The sequence below is a fragment of the Raphanus sativus genome, chromosome 4 (genome assembly GCF_000801105.2).
Source record: "Raphanus sativus cultivar WK10039 chromosome 4, ASM80110v3, whole genome shotgun sequence".
In the NCBI taxonomy this organism is placed as follows: Eukaryota; Viridiplantae; Streptophyta; class Magnoliopsida; order Brassicales; family Brassicaceae; genus Raphanus; species Raphanus sativus.
The window spans coordinates 22194873-22219873 of NC_079514.1; the positions used below are offsets into that span (position 1 = coordinate 22194873).

The 25001-nt window shown below is 44.7% G+C and overlaps 3 protein-coding genes across 3 annotated transcripts; 1 reads left to right on the forward strand and 2 right to left on the reverse strand.

Annotated features, from left to right (window-relative positions):
• Nucleotides 1-1023: 1023 nt before the first annotated feature.
• On the reverse strand, nucleotides 1024-2743 carry LOC130511199 (uncharacterized). The gene is made up of 3 exons (XM_057008079.1): nucleotides 2717-2743; nucleotides 2465-2589; nucleotides 1024-2266 (listed from the first exon to the last, which is right to left on the reverse strand). The coding sequence occupies exons 1-3, from the start codon at nucleotides 2741-2743 to the stop codon at nucleotides 1024-1026; spliced, it is 1395 nt and encodes a 464-aa protein (XP_056864059.1).
• Nucleotides 2744-14759: 12016 nt separating this feature from the next.
• Nucleotides 14760-15848, forward strand: LOC108850265 (uncharacterized). Its single transcript, XM_018623831.2, has one exon. The coding sequence runs from the start codon at nucleotides 14760-14762 to the stop codon at nucleotides 15846-15848; it is 1089 nt and encodes a 362-aa protein (XP_018479333.2).
• Nucleotides 15849-20227: 4379 nt separating this feature from the next.
• Nucleotides 20228-24226, reverse strand: LOC130511200 (uncharacterized). The gene is made up of 3 exons (XM_057008080.1): nucleotides 23763-24226; nucleotides 21796-22267; nucleotides 20228-20341 (listed from the first exon to the last, which is right to left on the reverse strand). The coding sequence occupies exons 1-3, from the start codon at nucleotides 24224-24226 to the stop codon at nucleotides 20228-20230; spliced, it is 1050 nt and encodes a 349-aa protein (XP_056864060.1).
• Between the last annotated feature and the right edge of the window lie 775 nt (nucleotides 24227-25001).

Genomic DNA, 25001 nt, shown 5'->3' on the forward strand with positions numbered 1-25001 from the left:
GATCATTAGGCTTTTCCCACCCAAAAAGTGTTTGATGAAATGTCTGAGAGAACTCTCCTAAGATTTTAGTGTACTTTGCCAAAGACATTTGTTGTTAAAGATGCTAAGATAGCTATTAGACTTGTTCTTAATGATTGCTTTCATATTATTCAACCAAAGACATTTGATGTTTGAGATGTGTTAGCAAATGAGCATTCATCTAGACATAGAGCTTGCTTAGAATTGTGTTTAGGCTTAAGGTTGATAGTTTGATTGATCATTTGCATTTCTTAGTTCGAAACTTGATCACCCAAGGTCAAATTCCCTTCACCCATGAGTTCTCTTTTCCATTAGATAAGAAAGTATCATTCTTTTATTGCATTCAATCATTAGTAGTAATTTAAAATCATTCAAATCTCTGGTTGCACTTAGATTAAATAGGCACTTGCATTCTCATTGCTTTAAATCCCTTAGAATTAGTTCGACAGTCTTTTATACTACATTATTTGTCTTAGGAGCCTTGAAAACTCTTAACATCACTTACGTGCACCTCTGTGGGTATCACCGCATGAGCACCATAGATAAGGGAGAAGGGAGTCTCCTGGGTAGCCGCCTTCGGAGTTGTCCGATAGGCCCAGAGTACTCCGTGTAGCTCTTCTGCCCATCGCCCGTGGGCGTCTTCTAGGCGCTTCTTGAGCATGTTCACCACTTTCTTGTTAGTGGATTCGGCTTGGCCGTTAGATTGAGGGTGTCGTGGTGCTGAGTAGGAGAGTTTGATGTTCCAGTCCTTGCAGAACTTTCGGAAGTAGCTTGTGAACTGGGGTCCATTGTCTGTGACGATCTCATGGGGAGTTCCGAAGCGTGTGATCACGTTAGTCCATAGGAATTTCCTGATTTGGAGATCCGTTATCTTGGCTAGTGCTACAGCTTCCACCCACTTGGTGAAATAGTCTGTCACGACTAGGAGAAAAATCTTTTGCCCCGGTGCCATAGGGAACTTTCCTACGATGTCCATGCCCCACTTTCGGAAGGGCCAAGGAGAACTTAAGGATTTGAGATTCTCTGGTGAAAGGTTGGAGATCGGCGCGTGCTTCTGGTATTGGCTACACAGCTTGGCTTGTTTGAGGGAGACCCTGCCATGGTTGGCCAATAGTACCCTGCCCTTCTAGCTCTGAGTACCAAGCTCCGACCACTAGAATGGGAACCACATTCTCCTTCATGAAGCTCTTCTAGTATCCTGGTGGCTTCTCTAGGGGTAAGACATCGTAGGTAGGTTCCTAAAAAGGATCTTCGGTATAGTTTCCACTCAGAAAAGCAATACCTTACAGCTTGGCGCCTTATCTTCCGACTTTCGTCTCGATCTTCGGGCAAGGTGTCGTACCTTAGATAGTTGATGATGGGTGTCATCCAGGTCTCTCCTTCGTCTACCACAGATACTTCTTCAGATTCCATCTCCTTTTCGGTCGCGGGCCATTGGAGTACCCGTAGTGGGATGCTCATATGACTCGTAGTTTCTAGGGCGGACCCTAGGTTAGCTAGAGCGTCAGCCTGGGAGTTGTGCTCCCTAGGGATATGTGTGAGGTTACAATGTCGGAACATGTCGAGTAGTCGCTTAGCCACGGATAGGTATCTAATCATACTCGGATCTTTCGCCTGATAATCTCCTTGGACTTGGCTTATGATCAGTTGTGAGTCGCTGAAGACCTGGATATCTTCCACCCCCATCTGTTTGGCAAGTGTCAGCCCTGCTATTACAGCTTCATATTCAGCTTCGTTGTTCGTTGATTTGAAGTTGCAACATACGGCCCTTGAGGCTGATTCTCCCGTGGGGGAAGTTAGGACTAGTCCCATGCCTGCGCCCCTTACGTTACTAGAGCCATCAACGTACAGTGTCCATTCGACTTTCTCCCCTTCGCTATTACGGAGCTTTACCTCTTGTTCCAGGGCTGGAAGTATGGCAGGAGAGAATTCAGCTACGAAATCTGCCAGGACTTGCGATTTGATGGCTATTGCAGGCCGGAAGATCACGTCGTATTCCCCCAGCTCTATACCCCATTTTGCTAGTCGTCCAGACACTTCTGGCTTATGCAGAACAGCCTTGATGGGAAAGGAGGTGACTACCACGATTCGATGAGCCTGGAAGTAGGGACGTAGCTTTAGGGCAGCATTAACTAAGGCAATGGCCAGATTCTCGAGGTGACTATAGCGGGTCTCCGCGTCTAGTAAAGACTTGCTCACGTAGTAGATAGGATGCTGTTTTCTTCCTTCTTCCCTTACCAGGACCGCACTGACCGTGTGTTCCGATACCGCAAAGTAGAGCAATAGGACCTCATCCTCCAAGGGTTTTGAGAGGAGAGGTGGAGTAGTGAGGTAGGGCTTGAGATCGGATAGGGCTTGCTCACATTTCTCGGTCCATTGGAAGTCCTTGGGGTCCTTCAAGGTTTCGAAGAAGGCATGCGACTTGTCCGATAGCCTGGAGATGAACCTGCTCAAAGCAGCCATCCTTCCTGTCAGCCTTTGCACCTCCTTGACGTTGCGAGGTGAAGGTATCACCTGGATCACTCTCACCTGCTCTGGGTTTGCTTCAATGCCCCTGTGGGTGACTGTACCCTAGGAACTTTCCAGAGCTTACTCCGAACGAGCACTTTGAAGGGTTTAGCTTCATGTTGTACCTCCTGAGAGTGGTGAAGGCTTGTTGAAGGTGTGAGATATGGTCTTCGGCTTCTAGGGACTTTACCAACATGTCATCAATGTCGAATTCCATGGTCTGCCCTATCTGATCGGCGAACATCATGTTGACAAGCCTTTGATAGGTCGAGCCTGCGTTCTTCAATCCGAAAGGCATAACCTTGTAACAGTAGATACCCCTTGAGGTCATGAATGAGGTCTTCTCTTGATCGTCAGGGTACATTAGGATCTAGTTATATCCAGAGAACGCATCTGATATACCATGGATTTTACCAGTTTTTAACCATGGTATACTAGTATTTTATTATATATTTAATCCGTTTTCTAGCCTGTTAGGTATGTTTTCAGGTTCATGAGCATTTTGTGAGAAGTGATGTTTTTGGAGCATTTTGGAGTACAAGAGATGATATACCTGAGTTGACCATTCAAGACCAAGTCGGAAGTCAACATTGCGATTATGATCGACCGATACTTATCCAGAGTTGTCGATCGATGTAGCTGAGAAGATCAGCGTACTAGAAGATTATAATCGATCGATACACATCTAGTGTTGTCGATCGATATCGAGGACGAAATGGTTTAGCCGACTACTTCACCAAGACTTCACCAAATTACGAGATTGCCCCTGACGAGTTTTTAACCTAATGGAAATGCTTAAATATTCCTGCTAAGTGTTTTTTTGACGGCAAGCTTTAAACAACCTTCAAGAGAAAAGAAGAGAGTGTGAGAGAGAGACTAGAGTTTTATATTGTTTTGAGAGATTGGAGAGATTTCTCATCTCCTTTTGTATTTCTACTTATTTCTATCTATGCAATGCTTTCATCTATCTATTGTCATGAATTGCTTAGCTATATATGAGTAGTCTACTTGTTAGATCTAGGATTTAAATAGGTTTGTGGGATTAGCCCCAAACTATAACTGCTAAGTTGTGGTACTCATCAAATGGATTGCACCCAATGCTTGTTTTAGATTAGCTAACTAGAACATAGATCACTAGGATCTTTGATTATCTTGAATTATCCATTTGAACTTGCTTGTCTCCCGTTGAGAAAAGCGACAGCTCCTCCTAGAGACCTTGTGTTCATATTCGGCTCGCGCCTAGGCAGATCTAGAAGCCGTCGATCGATATCCCGACAGGTGAATCGATCGGCGCTGCGAAAGGTGTACCGCTCGATATCTCAAAAGGATATCGATTGACTCTTTTTCTGCGCCAACATTACGACAGTTGAGGCCAGAGATCTAGATTATTTAACCAGTGATACTTCACTTGAGTTAAGCGGCTGAGATCTATAGTACCATGCAAGCAACTTATTAAAGCATTTATAGAGATTATAATCTCCATTCCTGAATAAAAGCCCTATGTCTAGCACTCTTTATCACATTTAAACAACCCATCATATTGTTAGTTAGAGCAACTACCTTGCTCATTTTAGGAATTGTTACTTTTACTTTCATCATATAAACCAACCTTGCCTAGGATTGATTAGTAGATTTCATTTAATTGGTTCCCTAGCTTCTCGTGATTCGATCCCTAAGTACTACAGCTGTACGTCTTATTTGATAGAGTAAGCTCTACTGGGTAATTTGAGCACTATCAAATTTGGCGCCGTTGCCGGGGAGCTTTGATCGCCATTAGATTTAATCTTATTAATCTTAGGTTTTTCTTTTTACCCCCTTTCTGATTGAAATTTTTCTCGTCTTTTCAGGTACATGCCCAGCAGTACCAGAAGCAACAGGGGAAATCAACTATCATTCTCAGAGGATCCTGCACACTTGGAACGCTCAATCCGCAAAGACCTACGCTCTGCATCGATCGACAGAACCGCAGTACCGTCGACTGATACTCACGTTCAACCGTCGACCGACACTCAGACAGCACCGTCGACCGATACCGTTCGCCGATCCGCATCGTTCGATACTACTCATCGTACATCGATCGACACTACTCCGCGAAGCATGGTCGCGATTGTTATTTTCACGCAGGGCGAGAATGGAAACCTGTATGACCAAGATGGTCATCTGCGTAATGCAACAGGTCAGAAGCTAGATGAACAGGGAAACATAATCCCTGAGCCTGAAGCTGAGGCTACAGGAGAAGCTCAAACACGATCGTTGGCAGACTATAACCGTCCAGACGAGTAGTACACCAACAGATCAGCTATTCGACTTCCAGAGATTCAGAAGCCGAACTTCGAGCTCAAGCCTCAGTACTACTCTCTCGTGTCTCAGATACCTTATTCTGGGCTATCACACGAGCATCCTATGGACCATCTGGAGAGGTTCGAGGATCTTATCGCTGCTATTCGTATGGATGGAGTCCCTGAGGACTACCTACTCTGCAAGCTCTTCAAATACTCGCTGATTGGAGAAGCTTCGCACTGGCTTAAGCAGCTACCTATAGGATCACTGACATCCTGGGCCGACATCAAAAACGCCTTCCTGCGTAATTTCTTTGATGAGACACGCGCTGAAGACTTAAGGAGCAAAATCACCACTTTCGAGCAAAAGCCTAGTGAGACTTTTAAAGACGCGTGGATCAGATTTAAGTTCTTCCAGCGAGACTGTCCACACCATGGATTCAATGAAGTGCAGCTGTTAAGCACTTTTTACAGAGGTATCGCCTTGAGGTATCAGATGGCTCTTGATACTGCTAGCGAGGGGAACTTCAACACTAGGAATCCAATAGAGGCTGTGAGACTTATTGAGAACCTAGCCAACAGCAGCAGTACCAAGAACACTGACTCTGCAAGAAGAAATCGGTTGCAGCCATCGGAGAAGACCAGATGAATGAAGTCAGAGCCAAGATAGATGCTTAACATGCATTTCTGGGGCAGCCAGTCTGCTCAGCTGAAGAAGGAGAGGCTAGAGAAGATGATACAGAGGAAGATGTGAACTACATTGGAGGTACTGGATTTCAGAGATATGGAAACCAGAGTGGAAACAAAAATTTTTTTGGCAGTGGTCAGAAGAGTAACTACAACCAGAGTTCACAGTATCAGAAACCTTTCACCAACACAAGGAACTACGGCAACTCAGCTTACCAAAACCCACCGCCACCCACTCAGGAAAGTAAGTTTGATGCCATGATTGATAGAGTTCTAGAAGGTCAACAGAAGCTTACAGTAGACTTCAATGGGAAGATTGACTCTGTCTTCAACAATCTGACCACGAGGATAGACACCATTTGCACTCAAGTTAAGAGACTTAAGACACAGATTGTCCAGACTGAAGACTCTATCAGGAGGATTGGAACTTCTAAGGAAGTAGGGAAAGGAAACAGGAAACACCACGTGAATGCCATTATAGATGATGATTTCTGGCAAGTGGTGAAACAGGAGAAGCTACAAGAAGGAGACTTTGAAGTGGAAAGTTCACTAAGTCTCGGTGGATCACAATGGTGTCGATCGACACCAACTAGTCCACATCGATCGACATCAACGATGTCATTTCCGGATACGACTGCAGATTGCAACGCGGTTAGGATATTGACACATGCTGAATTCACGGCTTCTCATCCATACCCACCCACCCACACCTACGAAGATATCGACCGACGAGACGAGCCACTCATCGATCGACACAAAGATGAGAAACGTATCGATCGACCCTTTTCTCCACCTATCGATCGACACGCACCTCTCACATACCGAGTGCAACTACCATCGATAGACAGCAACCGAATCAATGCACTCAGACCCACACCGAAACCACAAGCTAACCCTACAGAGATTACTGGTAACCCTTCAGACACTACACCTACATCAGAAGGAACTGAAGGAAGAAGGTTAAGGAGTAGAAGGAGAAGATTCCTAAGAACCTTAAAAGGAAAGCTAATGAAAAAGAGATTGATGGTTTCACTAAGAGAGTTATCAGAATCCCACCAGAGAAACCTTTTGAGGAGGTTTACTTCACAAGCAGATTGTGGATGTTCTTCAGAGAAACAAGGGAGACTGAAAATGACATTAGAAGAAGGTTTGACAATGTCAGAGAGGATATGAGGAAAATGATTACTTTGCAGAAGAAGAGTGATCCTGGGAAGTTTGCAATACCCTGTGTAGTACAAGGGATTGAATTTCCTCATGCACTATGTGACACTGGTTCATCAGTCAGCATCTTACCAAAGGTCATGGCAACCATCTGGGCCTGCAAGTAGAGCCTTCACCAGAGATCTTTACATTCGTGGATTACACTCAGAAAAACTCTGGAGGCTTCATCAGAGACCTGGAAGTACATATTGGTAATGCTATCGTCCCTGTGGATTTTCATGTCCTAGACATCAAGCTAAATTGGAACTCTTCCCTCTTACTTGGAAGAGCATTTATGGCTACAGTAGGAGCCATATGTGACATGAACACCAACAGGATGTGCTTGACTATGATAGATCCAGACGTCCACTACGACCCTGTCAAGCTTGGGAAACCACCAGCCAAATCAGTGGTAAAAGAAGATGATACTGGTATCATTGCAGTTTGTCATTGTGAAGTCGAGTACGAGACAGAGTACTCGGGATCGATCGACAGCACCTTAACATCATCGATCGACACTCGCAAGTCAGCAGAGATCGACAACAAGCATCGAATCATCGATCGACAAAGGTCCAGATGATGAACTCGATCTACCAGATCATTGCTACCCGAATTTCGCCATCCCACCCAGCCGAAAGGAAGATGATTACTCAGTAAGGAGTTGGGCAGATAGCGGATTTCATGAGAGTTTTGCAGTAGACATAGCCACCTCTTCCCACAGTGGAGACCACAGTGAAGAACATGATGCAGACTACTGGGAAGAGAGAGCTTGGGAAATTACTTAGAGAATGACAGATTTGCAAATCGATTCCCACAATCGATCGACATCAAGCGCCCACCATCGATCGATTATCTACTTCATCCAGCAAAACGACATCGTCCATCGATCGACATCGCCAGTATCACATCGATCGATATTGACCCGGACGACTTAAAGGACAAAATCGGATTTCACCGATTAGGGCAACACATGGGTATAAAAGGTTGACAACTACAAACACGAAAATTCAAACCTTTTCACCTTCTACCCAGCAGCTTCCAGCATTCAGAAACTTATCAATGGAGGACTGCAACACCATGAACAATCGATCCAACCATGCAGCTAGACGTGCACCATCGATCGCCACCACCACATCACCATCGATCGACGCCTTCAACAGAGCTCAATCTCGATTTCATGAACCTTATGATATCAGGAACGTTTCACTAACACCTGATGAATTTGGAATTTTCAGGGACACAGATGGCTATGCAAGAGCAATGGATGGAAGAGTTCTGCACATAACCAGAGAAGACATAGCAGACATCCTCCAAGTTGCTAATGGACCAGAAAACCTGTTCACACAGCAACGTGGCCATCCAGACATCCTAGCTCACGTCCAGGACAACCACCACGTCAACACAAGGAGGATACAGTTCCTCAACCTTCGGTCAACCCAGGAGTTCACCATCGATCGACATCGATTCATCACCATCGATCGACGGCGGATATCCCGGATCGATCGACATACCAAGAGTCAGATCGCCCGACAGACGATTGGAGTTTGGACGACGTGCCTTCAATACTGATGGATCCAGGAGATTCAAATGGGAAGCCAAGGATGAATATGGTGTCTACAGAGATGAGTTTGGCTATGCTAGAGGAGTTGATGGTGAAATCATCCATGTTACCAAGGAGCAAATAAGAAGAATTCTGGATAGAGCATCCCTTTTCACAGAGGTTGCTTACGCCTTCCAGTACACACACGCCCTTACCATGCATACAGACCACCACCAGTACCCTACAGAAGAGAGGAGATAGATGATATGGTGACTGATGTATGGAGAGCTCAGGCACACCTTGAGGCAAACATGCCACATTGGTGGAAGACACTTTCCAGCCTTTGGATGTCAGTTACAAGGACTTCCAGAGTGATATGGCTGAGATAAGAGTGGAGCTTGGAAACATATTAACCATGCTTGAGAAAGAAGCTACGCCACCAGTATCGATCGACACAGTACCTGTGCCATCGATCGACATCGGCAAGACTACATCCAAGGACCGACCAGAATGTTCATCACCTAAGAAAGATGAATGGGAGATTGCTTACATCAATACACGGATTGGAGACGTCTACAGCCCTCTCAACAACAATGTCGAATGGTTAAGCAAGAGGATCGATCTTCTACAGAAAGAGCTAGCATCAATTCGCAAGAAAGATCAAGCTAAGAATGCTACGTCTCCATCGATCGACACACAGTGAATTCACCGTCGATCGACACAAGGTTCGCAGCACTGGAAGATAGGATGAGAGCATACGAAGAGAAGCATGATCTTTCAGTTCACCTATCATGCGATACCTGGATACACTGTCACGACAGCTGAACGAGCTACAAAGAAACATGAGCATAGTTCAAGATCATCTTGGTCTTCGTGACAGAACCGCAACATCGATCGACAGGCACTAGACCAATATCGATCGACATCGAGCCACCACCAGCGAAGAGAGCATGCACTACAGCAGAAGTTGATGAAATCAAACATGAGCTGTACGAGGCTATGGATGCCATGGAAAGAGACTCAACGGGACCTGTGATACCATTGACGACACTGTTCACGAACGAGTAAACAGCCTATGCAGAACTACTCGCCAAATGAAGGGCGCTATACGTGCTTCTGCAGTACCAAGGACAATGCTCACAATCGATCGACACAGTAGATTCTGAGTCGACCGACAGACCTCTCAGCGAAACGACCGACGCGCATCTAGTAGCATCGATCGACACCGAGTCCTTAGCAGACCGAGATCAGTTTATTCTTGACAGGATCGATGCATTACAGAGTGAGCTGAAGGAATTGTCCGTATATACCTACCAGACCATCGACAGGAAGGTTGGCAACATCGAATACATTGAGAATTCTGTGAGGAAACTTCAAGATACAGTCCTCAAGATAGATAAGAAACAACTAAGGTCAGATGATGCCACAAGAAGCTTCGCTGCCACATGGTTCAACAGTAGGAGACACAAGATTGATGATTGCTGTCCAGCAATCAGCAGTTTCTGCACCCCATGAGTCACTCACCTACCACAGTCAAGCTAAATGACTATAACAAAGCGCTGAGTGGGAGGCAACCCACTATTAGGTTTTCTTTTATTTTCCTTTATTTTATTATTTTTCATTTTTGCTTTTATTTTTCGGATTTATTTTGCAGTTTTTATTAGATCCAAGTAGAATGATGATTCCGTCGACCGACATTCACCATTCATATCGCTCGACACCACACGACCATTACCAACGATCGACGTATACCACTACGAATCGATCGACACCTTGTCGATCAGGTTTATTCATTCTAACTTGTTATACTTATTAATTATGATTTATTTTCTTTACTCACCACCGGCTGTGTTACACTGGGACAGTGTAATTTAAGTCTGGGGGGGGGGAGTTTACTAATATGTGTTTTTATTTTGGTTTTTATTTAAATTGTTTTTCAAATTATTTTTCGCATAAGTATTAAATAGGAACATTGATATAGATTTATATTGATTGTCTGACCACTCTTTAGCACCATTTTAGATTACTGATTGCAGATAGTACTAAAGATGCTAAAGTGGATCAACCTGTCATCTATATTCACTAGCTAAGATTGTTTGAAGGAACCAAAGCTGACCTCCAACACTAATATTGACTTATTTGCTTGTCTTGGGGCTTGGAAATCACTGTGTGTGTTTCTGGTTCCCTTCCTTCTCTCTCTCAGCCTCTCAAGATCTAAGTTTATGTTATAAAAGATTGAAATGATTTCTTGAGAGGCAGAGGGGTAGGAGTGTCTCCTGCGACCCCAGTATTCTAAATCTCAAGGATGATCACACATTGTGGAAACGAGGGATAGGTTGAGTACCAAACCCATTATTCGCTACACTTTGTCAAAAATGTATGAGTTACAATGCAAATGTCAATGAGATGGACTAGATGACCTATGTGGCATCGAAACCTGTTGAAATTGAAACTAATAAGAGATTCAGAGAAGAGAGATGAGGGGAGAAAGGGATCAGAGAAGACTACCTGTGTGTTCAGATACTTGTTTGAGTTGAATCCATGTGTCCTTTGATCGATACTCCCAAGGTAAAGCCTGCACTTTTATTTTATGTTAAGAAATGAGGTTAGTAGAGGGGAATGTCAGATGAGATTTGCTAAGTTGTTGACTAGATGAGTTTGGTTGCTAAGCTAGATAAGGCATAATGAACTTCTGTGATTAGGATGTTTAGACATGAATTGCAAACCCATAGAGTGATGACTTCAATATTTTGAATCTTTGAGTTCCTGCTGTTTTCAAACCTTTTCCAAAGACTACTGTTTTTGCTTGAGGACAAGCAAGCAAAGGAGTAAGTCTGGGGGAGTTGATATACCATGGATTTTACCCGTTTTTAACCATGGTATACTAGTATTTTATTATATATTTAATATGTTTTCTAGCCTGTTAGGTATGTTTTCAGGTTCAGAAGCATTTTGTGAGAAAGTGATGTTTTTGGAGCATTTTGGAGTACAAGAGATGATATACCTGAGTTGACCATTCAAGACCAAGTCGGAAGTCAACATTGCGATTATGATCGATCGATACTCATCTAGAGTTGTCGATCGATGTAGCTGAGAAGATCCGCGTACTAGAAGATTATAATCGATCGATACACATCCACTGTTGTCGATCGATATCGAGGACGAAATGGTTTAGCCGACTACTTCACCAAGACTTCACCAAATTACGAGATTGCCCCTGACGAGTTTTTAACCTAATGGAAATGCTTAAATATTCATGCTAAGTGTTTTTTGACGGCATGCTTTAAACAACCTTCAAGAGAAAAGTAGAGAGTGTGAGAGAGAGACTAGAGTTTTATATTGTTTTGAGAGATTGGAGAGATTTCTCATCTCCTTGTACTTATTTCTATCTATGCAATTCTTTCATCTATCTATTGTCATGAATTGCTTAGCTTTGTCTGAGTAGTCTACATGTTAGATCTAGGGTTTAAATAGGTTTGTGGGATTAGCCCCAAACTATGACTGCTAAGTTGTGGTACTCATCAAATGGATTGCACCCTATGCTTGTTTTAGATTAGCTAACTAGAACATAGATCACAGGATCTTTGATTATCTTGAATTATCCATTTGAACTTGCCTGTCTCCCGTTGAGAAGAGCGACAGCTCCTCCTTGAGACCTTGTGTTCATATTCGGCTCGCGCCTAGGCAGATCTAGAAGCCGTCGATCGATATCCCGACAGGTGAATCGATCGGCGCTGCGAAAGGTGTATCGCTCGATATCTCAAAAGGATATCGATCGACTCTTTTTCTGCGCCAACATTACGACAGTTGAGGCCAGAGATCTAGATTATTTAACCAGTGATACTTCACTTGGGTTAAGCGGCTGAGATCTATAGTACCATGCAAGCAACTTATTAAAGCATTTATAGAGATTATAATCTCCATTCCTGAATAAAAGCCCTATGTCTAGCACTCTTTATCACATTTAAACAACCCATCATATTGTTAGTTAGAGCAACTACCTTACTCATTTTAGGAATTGTTACTTTTACTTTCATCATATAAACCAAATGTGCCTAGGATTGATTAGTAGATTTCATTTAATTGGTTCCCTAGCTCCTCGTGATTCGATCCCTAAGTACTACAGCTGTACCTCTTATTTGAGAGAGTAAGCTCTACTGGGTAATTTGAGCACTATCAGCATCCATGAAACTCATCAGCTCATGACCAGCTGTTGCGTCGACTAGCTTGTCGATGTGAGGCAAAGGGAAATGATCTTTAGGACATGACTTATTAAGGTCCGTGAAATCGATACAGACTCTCCACTTCCCATTCTTTTTCCTGACGACCACCACATTGGATAGCCATTCTGGGTATTGCACCTCTCGTATGAATCCAGTATCTAGTAGGTTCTTGACCTCTTCGTTGATTATCGCGTCCCTTTCAGGAGCGAATTTTCTCCTCTTCTGTCTGACAGGAGGATGCATCAGGTCCACCTTGAGTTGATGCATGATAACATCGGGATCAATTCCAGGCATGTCTTCATGAGACCAGGCAAAGCAATCGGAGTTGGATCTTAGGAAATCGACCAGTCTCCTTCTCAAGCCTTCTGGAAGCTTCGAGCCTATCTATAAGTTTCGGCTCGAGTTCCCTTCCGTGAGGGGGACCTCATCCATTTCTTCCACTTCCGGCTCTTCGGTATGTGGGGCCGGAAGCGTCTTCTGTAATTGCTATAAGACCTGAGTCTTTCCCCTAAGGGTAGCTGATAACAAGACCTAGCATTCTCTTGATCTCCCTTGACCGCTTTGATGCCCCAAGGGTTGGGAACTTGACCTGCTGGTGCAAAGTTTAAGGTACAGCTCCCATGTCGTGGATCCAAGGCCTTCCCAATATCACGTTGTATGATGAGGGGCAGTCGACGACCAGGAACTTCGGGCTTGGTTTACCCCTTCGGCATACACGGGAAGACGGACCTCTCCTAAGGTTTGTTTGACTTCTCCACTGAAGTATACGAGGTGAGTTGCCTTTCTGGTTAGAGCTGTAGGTTCCAAACCCAAGTCGGTGAAGGCCGAATGGAAGATTATGTTGTTGGAGCTCCCATTATCTACTAGTATTCGCTTGGCCAAGCAGTTTGCTATGGTAAGCGAAATGACGAGAGCGTCATGATGAGGGATGACGACCTTCCTCCTCCCTTGCAGTGAAACTGATCTCATCTGTTCCAAGGAGTAGTCGCTTGGGACCCTCGGCCTCTTGGCCGTTCCTGGCATTGCGAGTACTTATCTTGGCTGCGGCACTGCTAATTCCGCTTACCTCTGATCCGCCTGTGATGACATGGATCACCCGGTCTTGCTGTGGTGGCAATGCAGCAGTGTTGGGGTCAAAAACCGTCATTACGAAGTTAGTATCGAAACATTCGATAAAATAAAATTTTATCTTATTTTTACGGAAGGAAATCGTAAAAATGAAATATCTTGCGAAAAGTTCCGCAAATTAAATAAAGTTCTCGTCAAAACACGATCATCAGAGATAACAAAGAATCGTTAAAACACGAGACTAGGGACTTGATAATCGCAGGATCATACGAAGCTCGGTCGTTATAGCGACCGAGCTCATACGCAACCTCGGTCGCTATAGCGACCGAGCTCATGCACAAGCTCGGTCGCTATAGCGACCGAGCTAGGAAACAAGTAGCGACCGAGCTGCGGGCAAAGTTCGGTCGCTATAGCGATCGAGCGTTCGTATATCAATCGTTCTCCGAAACGTCCAAAGTCTTCCGAAACGACGATACGACGTAAAACTATGCATTCTCGACTATCCGTATAGCCGTTCTCCGCAACTCACGACTATCTGTTTCTTGATCTCTCGATCGAATGGAATCATCCGTTTGGTTTACGATAAAAACCGCGGAAACCTAACCTTATCGGGAAGATCGTAAAAAACGTTTTGAATCGAAAAGACGGCCCAAAGGGTCCTAAAATTTGATTCGAGGCCCACTTACGATTTCTTAAAAACCCATAAACCTACGGTTTATGCTTGGAGGATAAGCATCAGTTTCCGCGGAAAAAATGAAAACTTTCCACAGATTATCATGAAGATCGGAAAAAATGGAATATTCCCATTTTTTCGACTATGACGGCTTAAGGGCAAAAGGGGGAAGCGTAAACCGACCTTGGAGGGAGTATATAAGGAGTTCAAGGCGAGAGGCATAGAGGCATCACTTTTTTCCAGAGTAACTTAGCACTTAGAGCGTTTTAGGCAACTTTCCGTTTTTGTTTTCCGGCTGCAACTCAATTAGGTTTAGCCACCTTCGGGTATTAGAACTAGGGATCTCGCCGACAGCTCTCGTAGCCGAAGCATGTTACCTTGTTGTTGTTACGCTCATACGCAGATTCGGAATAAGGGTTTTCTGGGAAATTAGGGTTTTCTCTAGTTTTCTTATTTATACGAAATATTGACGGTGCGAATTTCGGTTCCCACAGTTTGGCGCTAGAAGGAGGGGGGTACGGATCAATCTTACCCGCAAAAACTGCTCAACAGACAGACACGAGATGGAAATCTCATCCTTTCCAGACGAGATCTCATTCAGGGAGGGAGCAGCGGCCGAACAGGCTAATCCTCGCGACGACCTCCTGGTAATTGAGCTGAAAATCCACGATGTCGACGTCGCGAGAGTACTGATCGACACCGGAAGCTCGGTTAACATCATCTTCAAAGAAACTCTCGAAAAGATGCAGGTCGATCCGTCGAAGATCACAGAAGACTCCAGCCCGCTGGTAGGGCTTTCAGGAGAGCCCACCATCGCTTCGTGGTCGATCAGTTTCGCAGTCAAAGCCGGAATGACAGAAAAACTGACGGAATTCCTAGTAGTGGATCTCCCGTCATCGTACAACGCGATCATGGGCACTCCCTGGATAAATTCCATGAGAGCAGTTCAATCGACATATCATCTATGCCTTAAGTTTCCGACCCCCCACGGGATCGAGACAATCTGGGGAAATCCCAGAATGTCACGGATATGCCTCGCTGCGGAAGTCAAACGCAAAAGGTCCGATCTCGATATCGCTTCCAGGAAAGCTAAGAAAAAGACTTCGGACGAAGACACGCAGGATTTGGCTGAACTCTTCTGGCAATCTCAAAGGGCTGATGCCCTAGAAGAAAAACGCGAACCAACCTGTGAACCCGTAATTACGGTTTGTCTTGATGAAGTGTTCCCAGAACGGTGTGTCAAAATCGGAGCCAATCTCCGCGAGCCCTTGAAGACAAGACTCGTAACCTGCCTTAAGAAAAATCTCAACACATTCGCATGGACTGCGGAGGACATGCCAGGAATTGACATTAACATTACCTGCCATGAACTAAATACCGATCTAACGTTCAAACCGATCAAGCAGAAAAGGCGAAAGCTAGGCCCCGAACGAGCAACCGCAGTCAACAAAGAAGTCGAAAAACTTCTTAAGGTAGGGTCCATAACGAAAGTCCGTTACCCCGATTGGCTTGCAAATCCCGTCGTTGTCAAAGAGAAGAACGGAAAATGGCGAGTGTGCGTCGATTTTACCGATCTCAATAAAGCATGCCCGAAAGATAGTTTCCCTTTGCCGCACATCGACCGGCTGGTCAAAACAACAGCAGGAAATTAACTCTTATCCTTCATGCATCAGAAACCCATCTACTACGTAAGCAAAACACTGCTGGACGCCGAAATCCGTTATCCCCTGATGAAAAAATTAGCGTGCGCAGTCGTAACATCGGCGCGGAAGCTTCGGCCGTATTTTCAATCCCACACCATCGTCATCCTTACAACATTCCCCATCCAAACTATCTTGCATAGTCCGAGCCAGTCGGGAAGGTTAGCCAAGTGGGCCGTCGAACTCAGCGAGTACGATATAGACTATCGCCCCAGAACGAGTGCAAAGTCTCAAGTCCTAGCGGATTTCTTGGTGGAGCTGCCAACCAAAGCCATAACTAACAAAGAGCCTAACTCAACTTGGCTCCTCCATGTTGACGGATCGTCGTCAAAACAAGGATCCGGAATCGGCATCCGTCTGACGTCGCCGACCGGAGAGATCCTCGAACAATCGTTTGGATTAGAGTTCCACGCGTCGAATAACAAGGCAGAGTACGAAGCCCTTATCGCGGGATTACGGTTAGCCCACAGTTTGAAGATACGAAATATCCATGCTTACTGCGACTCTCAACTAGTTGCGAGCCAGTATAGCGGAGAGTACGAAGCCAGGGACGAAAGGATGGAAGCATACCTCAAACTAGTCCGAAATTTGTCCCAAGACTTTGATTCTTTCGCCTTCACTCGAATTCCTCGTTCCGAGAATACGCAAGCAGACGCACTCGCAGCCCTGGCCTCGAGTTCGGATCCGGGAGTTAAAAGAGTGATCCCGGTAGAGTTCATTGAACATCCGAGCATTGGACCTCCCGTCGTCATCAATCTCATTCAAGATGATAACGAGGAAGAAATTGCAGTCGAATTAGAAGAAACGCCAGAAAAAAACGAATATGGCTGCGATACGCCATGGCTGGAGGCAATACGAGCGTATATCATCGACAGAAAATTACCTCCCAAGAAGTGGGCAGCTCGAAAAGTCCGAACCCAAGCCGCTCGTTATGTAACGGTAGATAGAGAAATTTACAAATGGAAATTCCCTGGACCACTCATGACATGTTTAGAAGGACATAAGGCTAGAAAGGTAATGGAAGAAGTTCACTCTGGCTCCTGAGGAAATCATTCCGGCGGAAGGTCGCTCGCCGTGAAAATAAAACGCCACGGGTATTACTGGCCAACGATGATCGGAGACTGCGAAAAATTCACACGAAAATGTGAAAAATGCCAGAGGCATGCTCCAACTATTCGGCAACCTGCGGAAGAACTCTCCTCCATTACGTCGCCATACCCTTTCATGCGCGGGGCTATGGATATCGTAGGACCTCTTCACAAATCCAAGCAAAAACGCTTTCTGCTGGTCCTCATGGATTTCTTTTCAAAATGGGTAGAATCCGAATCATACGCAAGTATAAAGGACACGCAAGTCAAGAATTTCGTATGGAAAAACATTATCTGCAGGCATGGAATCCCATACAAAATAGTAACGGATAACGGATCCTAGTTCATCTCTACCCGCTTCGAAGCATTTTGCGAAAAATGGAAGATACGATTAAACAAATCAACTCCCAGATATCCGCAATGCAACGGACAGGCAGAAACAATCAATAAGACCGTTCTCGACGGACTTAAGAAACGTCTGGACGAAAAGAAAGGGAGATGGGCGGAAGAATTCGAAGGAGTCCTCTGGTCACACCGCACAACTCCGAGACGAGGAACGGGAGAAACACCCTTCGCCCTTGTATACGGCACCGAATGCATGATTCCCGTGGAAGTCGAATTTCCCGGGATACGCAGACGACTTCTCCCGGAACGGGAAGAAATAAACAATGCCATGATATTTGATAATCTCGATCTCGTCAACGAGCAACGAGACCGGGCCCTGACCCGAATCCAGAACTATCAACATGCAGCCGCAAAGTACTATAACTCCAACGTCCGAAATCGCCGATTTCACGTAGGAGACTTAGTTTTGCGCAAAGTCTTCCAGAACAGTGCCGAGCGGAACACAGAGAAGCTAGGAGCCAACTGGGAGGGACCATACAAGATTATAAAAATCGTCCGGCCCGGTTCCTACGAAATTGAAAACATGCAAGGTGTGAAAATCCCGAGAACTTGGAATATCATGGATCTCAAAAAATATTATCACTAAAACATCGCAATCAAAGAATTACGAGATGGCTTAATCCCCAAAAAGGGGTACGTAGGCAACTCGCTAACCGGCGGGTTCAGCCATCCCCCCCCGATTAAAAGGGGGGGGAGCGGGGTGCGTATATTCGTATACTCTCACGACTTTCGAAAATTTACGGAATATCCGAATTTTTGAAACTCTTTACAAACAAAGACTCCGAATTTTCGAAACTCTTCACAAACAAACAACGGATCCAGCATCCACCAAAAACGATTATCACATCTAGAAATTGTCACTCAAAAAACAATTCGCGATCTAAACTACACTATTCAAAAGCCCGTAACTCTTTTATGGCATAAGAAAAATCCATTCATCGCATTGCGAGACGTCGCTTCGTGCCTAAATAAATTTTTCCTCGTTAAAACTTTAAAAACGCCTACAGAAAGGAATCATGTCTTTGTTGCTGATCACAACAAACGAACTCTAACGTCCTAAACAGACAAGCCACCTAAGGGTAGGCTCTCTTACATCCGACCAGGATACCATAGCGCGCTATACAAGAAAATCGAAATTTCAACTGAGCGCGTCGTAAAGGAAGTAGCTCTGACTCGTATCCAGACAAATGATAATAAGCCTATAACACTTCACGGATTTTAAAACGGTACGAGTCAGGTTAAAATCGCAAAACAGGCAAAACGAAAGCCGATTTGTCATCGCAAAGCCTCAGTCCGAAAATAAAACCAAGGTCTTGCCCTAAACCCAGCCTTGCTGGTACTTAACATCTCATAGGCATAGTATCGACACCCGATACGAGATCCCAAAATTTGTCTCTTCACTAAAGTCTATCCGTTTTACGAACCTTCGCGTAAATGCATAAACTGCGGAAAATCTCGCTTTGTACACGCGACAGATGCGGTGATCATCTGAGAGGCAAGAATGAGACGAGAACTCATACCCTATCTCTCAAACTTCGATATGCGGAAGTTCTCATAAATACGCAAATCCGAATTTTCATTAATTAAAAACCGCAACGCGGTAGGGATTCAAAGCCACAAGTGGCCAGTCCTGAAGATAAAAACACGGCCTTAAAAGGTCGGAACAAACACAAACTCATAAAACATTTGAACCAAAGACCACGACCTTAAACCTAGACCTCCCCTTCACCTTTCTTCGTCGGAGCCGCGTCATCGCCATCCTCTCCAGTCGCCGAACCGGGTTTCTCGGTGTCCTCCGCAGTTTGCTCTAGAACGCACTCGGATCGCATATCGGACAGCAGAAGCTCGAAGTTCCTGTCCACGGATCCCAACTCGGACCTACGGGTCGATAGGCTATCCTCCTCGGACTGAAGAGACGCGGAAGGATCATCTCTAAGCGCACGAACAATCGCCATCCCACCATCAATGCTCGCCGAGATTAGATCCATGCGGTAAATAAGCTCTAAGGAGCCCAGTATCTCGTAATAACCCGCCAAACGGGACTGGAACCCGGCGCGCAAAGCACTCATGGCATCATAGGCGCTACGACGCATCAAGTCCTCGCTAGTCTCGATCTGGCGTTGAAGCCGACGAACCTCCGAAGCCTTTGCCTTCCTGGTTTTCTTCTCCTTGATCAAAGCACTCGCAGTTTTCTCAAGATCTCTCTCAAGCTCGCCGACTTGCCCCTCAAGCCTAGACACCTTAGCAGTGCAGGAATCCCTCAGCGCCGTCATCGTGCCCTGGATTTCAGATATTTGGCCCTGCGCTTCTCCGAGCTCCCTGGCGAGACGAGCGGCCTCGGTACTGCAATCCCCAATCATCCCGTCAATCAGAGATATGAACTGCGGAGGGAAAAGTCGTATTAATAAGCATAGAATCAAAACGGAAAGACAAGTTAAAATCTGAACAACATACCTTCCCACGGAGAACAGGTGCAATGTGCAATCCCTCCGGCAGCGAAGGACCTCCCTCGGCAGGTGCCACACACTTCCTCTTCCGAGACCAAGAAACCGGGATAGCACTTGCTGCCCGCAACCCCAGAACGATCTCCCTCTTGGCTGGAGGAACGGGCTCGACAGCTTCTTACTTGTCTTCAACGATGATCGGAACGGACAACGAACCCGAAGCCTGGGGCGGAACTTCAAGAGATTGCATCTCGGAACGCTCTCCGACCTCAGGAAGGATTAGGACCTCGGAACCGGAAGCTGGGGTGTCCGTCGCGACAGGAGAGGATGTTTTCTCTTCGGCGGCGTGGATGATTTCCTTCTCAGCCTTGCGACAAGCCATCCTCTCGCGGAATCAAAGGAAGCCAGCAACACAAGTAGGCTCAGGCACGGACTCATCGACTGGAGCCAACGGTGCTTCGGTCATCTCAACATCTGAGTTCTTCTTGCCATCTTGAGCGGAGGACATCTTGAGAGAGAATTTAGGAGAAAGAAAAGAGAAGAGGTGTGAAAGAAGTGAAGGAGAAAAATATTACGATCTTTTTCGTATTAATATCTTTTACGAGTTTACGAATACAAACTTCGTCAAAAGAATCGACTATCTCGTCCGACTCACCTTAACGTACGCTTGAATCTCCCGACGATTCTAACGTACTGGGGGGCTAACTGTTGGGGTCAAAAACCGTCGTTACGAAGTTAGTATCGAAACATTTGATAAAATAAAATTTTATCTTATTTTTACGGAAGGAAATCGTAAAAATGAAATATCTTGCAAAAAGTTCCGCAAATTAAATAAAGTTCTCGTCAAAACACGATCATCGGAGATAACAAAGAATCGTTAAAACACGAGAATAGGGACTTGATAATCGCAGGATCATACGAAGCTCGGTCGTTATAACGACCGAGCTCATACGCAAGCTCGGTAGCTATAGCGACCGAGCTCGAGAACAAGCTAGGTTGCTATAGCGACCGAGCTCGAGAACAAGCTCGGTCGCTATAGCGACCGAGCTCGGGAAAAAGCTCGGTCGCTATAGCGACCGAGCTGCGGACAAAGTTCGGTCGCTATAGCGATCGAGCGTTCGTATATCAATCGTTCTCCGAAACGTCCAAAGTCTTCTGAAACGACGATACGACGTAAAACTATGCATTCTCGACGATCCGTATAGCCGTTCTCCGCAACTCACGACTATCCGTTTCTTGATCTCTCGATCGAATGGAATCGTCCGTTTGGTTTACGATAAAAACCGCAGAAACTTAACCTTATCGGGAAAATCGTAAAAACGTTTCGAATCGAAAAGACATCCCAAAGGGTCCTAAAACTTGATTCGAGGCCCACTTACGATTTCTTAAAAACCCATAAACCTTATGACGGTTTATGCTTGGAGGATAAGCATCAGTTTCCGTGGAAAAAATGGAAACTTTCCGCAGATAATCATGAAGATCGGAAAAAATGGAATATTCCCATTTTTTCGACTATGACGGCTTAAGGGCAAAAGGGGGAAGCGTAAACCGACCTTGGAGGGAGCATATAAGGAGTTCAAGGCGAGAGGCATAGAGGCATCGCTTTTTTCCAGAGCAACTTAGCATTTAGAGCGTTTTAGGCAACTTTCCGTTTTTGTTTTCGAGCTGCGACTCAATTAGGTTTAGCCACCTTCAGGTATTAGAACTAGGGATCTCGCCGACAGCTCTCGTAGCCGAAGCACGTTACCTTGTTGTTGTTACGCTCATACGCAGATTCGGAATAAAATCCCTCTTGCTCTCTTTTTACGATTTTTATTTTATTTTCTCATTATTGTCGTGTTCTGATTGCTTGACGTGTGGTTTCTCATAAATCCGGGACCTTCTGGGAAATTAGTGTTTCTCTAGTTTCCTTATTTATACGAAATATTGACGGTGCGAATTTCGGTTCCCACAAGGAGCTGCCTCAATAGGGAGACCGGGACCTTCTTTATTTAGAAGGTTCTTGGCTTTATCCGAGAGGAACTCCCGTAGGTAGCCTTTCTTGAGGAGCTTGGCGACTTCCATCTTCAGGGCTATGCAATCTTCCGTAGTATGACCATGGTCACTATGGAACTTGCACCATCGCTTGGGGTTTTGATTAGCCTCTGCGGCCTTCATCTTATGGGGCCACTTAACTTGAGGACCCATTTGTCGTAAGACACCGATCAGTTCCGGTTTGGATATCGCAAGATGGGAGATTTCAGGCCAAGTAGATACCATCATCCCTTCGGGTCTAGGCAAAGGTTGATGCTGATACCTGCCCCTGTTCGGGTTACTAGTCTCCCTAGCGGACTTAGAGTGAGAAGGTTTGTCACAGTCACTCCTTGTAGGCTTTGATGACTTCTGATCATATTTTGGGCCGGCTTTGGCCTTACTAGCAACGTCTTCTTCCCATCTGATAGTGCTCAAATTACCCAGTAGAGCTTACTCTCTCAAATAAGAGGTACAGCTGTAGTACTTAGGGATCGAATCACGAGGAGCTAGGGAACCAATTAAATAAAATCTACTAATCAATCCTAGGCAAGGTTGGTTTATATGATGGAAATAAAAGTAACAATTCCTAAAATGAGCAAGGTAGTTGCTCTAACTAACAATATGATGGGTTGTTTAAATGTGATAAAGAGTGCTAGACATAGGGTTTCTATTCAGGAATGGAGATTACAATCTCTATAAATGCTTTTACAAGTTGCTTGCATGATACTATAGATCTCAGCCGCTTAACTCAAGTGAAGTATCACTGGTTAAATAATCTAGATCTCTGGCCTCAACTGTCGTAATGTTGGCGCAGAAAAAGATTCGATCAATATCCTTTTGAGATATCGAGCGATACACCTTTCGCAGCGCCGATAGATTCACCTGTCGGGATATCGATCGACGGCTTCTAGATCTGCCTAGGCGCGAGCCGAATATGAACACAAGGTCTCAAGGAGGAGCTGTCGCTCTTCTCAACGGGAGACAAGCAAGTTCAAATGGATAATTCAAGATAATCAAAGATCCTAGTAATCTATGTTCTAGTTAGCTAATCTAAAACAAGCATAGGGTGCAATCCATTTGATGAGTATCACAACTTAGCAATTATAGTTTGGGGCTAATCCCACAAACCTATTTGAACCCTAGATCTAACAAGTAGACTACTAAGACATAGCTAAGCAATTCATAACAATAGATAGATGAAAGAATTGCATAGATAGAATAAAGTAGAAATACAAAAGGAGATGAGAAATCTCTCCAATCTCTCAAGACAAATAAAACTCTAGTCTCTCTCTCACACTCTCTGCTTTTCTCTTGAGGGTTGTCAAAAGCTTGCTTCTTTCGAAGGTTGCCGTCAAAAACACTTAGCAGGAATATTTAAGCATTTCCATTAGGTTAAAAACTCGTCAGGGGCAATCTCGTAATTTGGTGATATCTTGGTGAAGTACTCGGCTAAACCATTTCGTCTTCGATATCGATCGACAACACTGGAAGTGTATCGATCGATTATAATCTTCTAGTACGCGGATCTTCTCAGCTACATCGATCGACAACTCAGGATGAGTATCGATCGATTATAATCGCAATGTTGACTTCCGACTTAGTCTTGAATGGTCAACTCGGGTGTATCATCTCTTGCACTCCAAAATGCTCCAAAAACATCACTTTCTCACAAAATGCTCCTGAACCTGAAAACATACCTAACAGGCTAGAAAACAGATTAAATATATAATAAAATACTAGTATACCATGGTTTAAAACGGGTAAAATCCATGGTATATCACCATCTTACTTGAGCCCAAGCACGAGACAGTACGTCTTCCATAATCCTGCACTTGTATTTGATCAGCTCCTTGTAAAGATCTCCCTCCGGAAGTAGACCCCTCTTAAAGGCTGAGATAGCCGTATCAGCGTTGCACTCAGGGATAGCCACCTTCGCTTGGTTGAAGCGAGCTATGTAAGAACGAAGGGGCTCATTCCTATGCTGGAGGATCTCATAGAGATCATCTGAGTTCTTCTCTAGGTCACGCCTGCTAGCGAACTGCTCTACGAACTTATCGCTAAGAGCTGCAAAGGATTTGATGGATTTGGTAGGCAGGTTGATATACCACTGGAGAGCAGGGCCGGTCAAGGTTGATCTGAATCCTTTGCACATGGTAGCTTCCCGTGCATCCCGAGGGATTACTACTGCTAGCATGCGTTGCTTGTACTGAGAAATATGATTGTCGGGATCCCTAGTACCTTCATACATCTTTATGCTCGGGAAAGAGAACTTACGCGGCATTTCCACCGAAGCAATCTCTTCCACGAAAGGTGTATCGGAGTAGGACACCTGATTACTTCTTCGAATAGGAGGAGCTGCCCCTGGGAGCCTCTTTACCATAGATTGAAGGGTACCTGATAGAACCAAAATCGAGCACCGTCCTTTTTGGTTCATGGACACAGTCCATGATGGTGATCATGTCGACCAACTTGATCCAACCGAGATTTTTCCATCAGATCGTGACACTACTTTGGAGCTAGATGAGCTGAGTGAGATAATTGACACTATTATGGAGCTGGATGAGCTAAGTGACACTAACTTGGAGCTGAATGAGCTAAGTGACACTGAAGAAGGAGCTGGTTTAGCTGCTGGGCGAAATGAGCCTTTTTCGGCCCACCGAAAAATTCATAACAAATTAAATTTGGGTCCGTTTTACACCAAATTCGACCAGGCTTTTCCTGATGGTCTCCTGCCCATTTGCATCAAGAAATATCAAGAAAATGAGTTAAAGTCGTGGCCTGCATTGATTTCTTTAAAGACTAGTCAAAATTCAACTTCTCGGTTCTACAAAAGTCTTTAGTCTTAGTCTTTGTTTGTGTTTTCTATGCTTCTAGTTTTCCACAATTATTTATCTCTTTCTTTGACTCATTCTACTATAAATATGTAATTCATTTCATGAATAAAATCAGTTCAATTTGGTTGTTTATTTTTGTTCTTCTTCTCTGAGTGAGAGAGAGTTCTTTAGCTAGTTCATCAGTTTGAACCGGCTTGTTGATTTGGTGGTCAGCCAATCATCTTTGTGTGTTATTTGGTGGTTAGCCAACGCACTACATCCGTTCTTTGGTGGTTAGCCTTAGATCGTTGGTATATCAAGAGTCATTCCGCATCTCTTGAC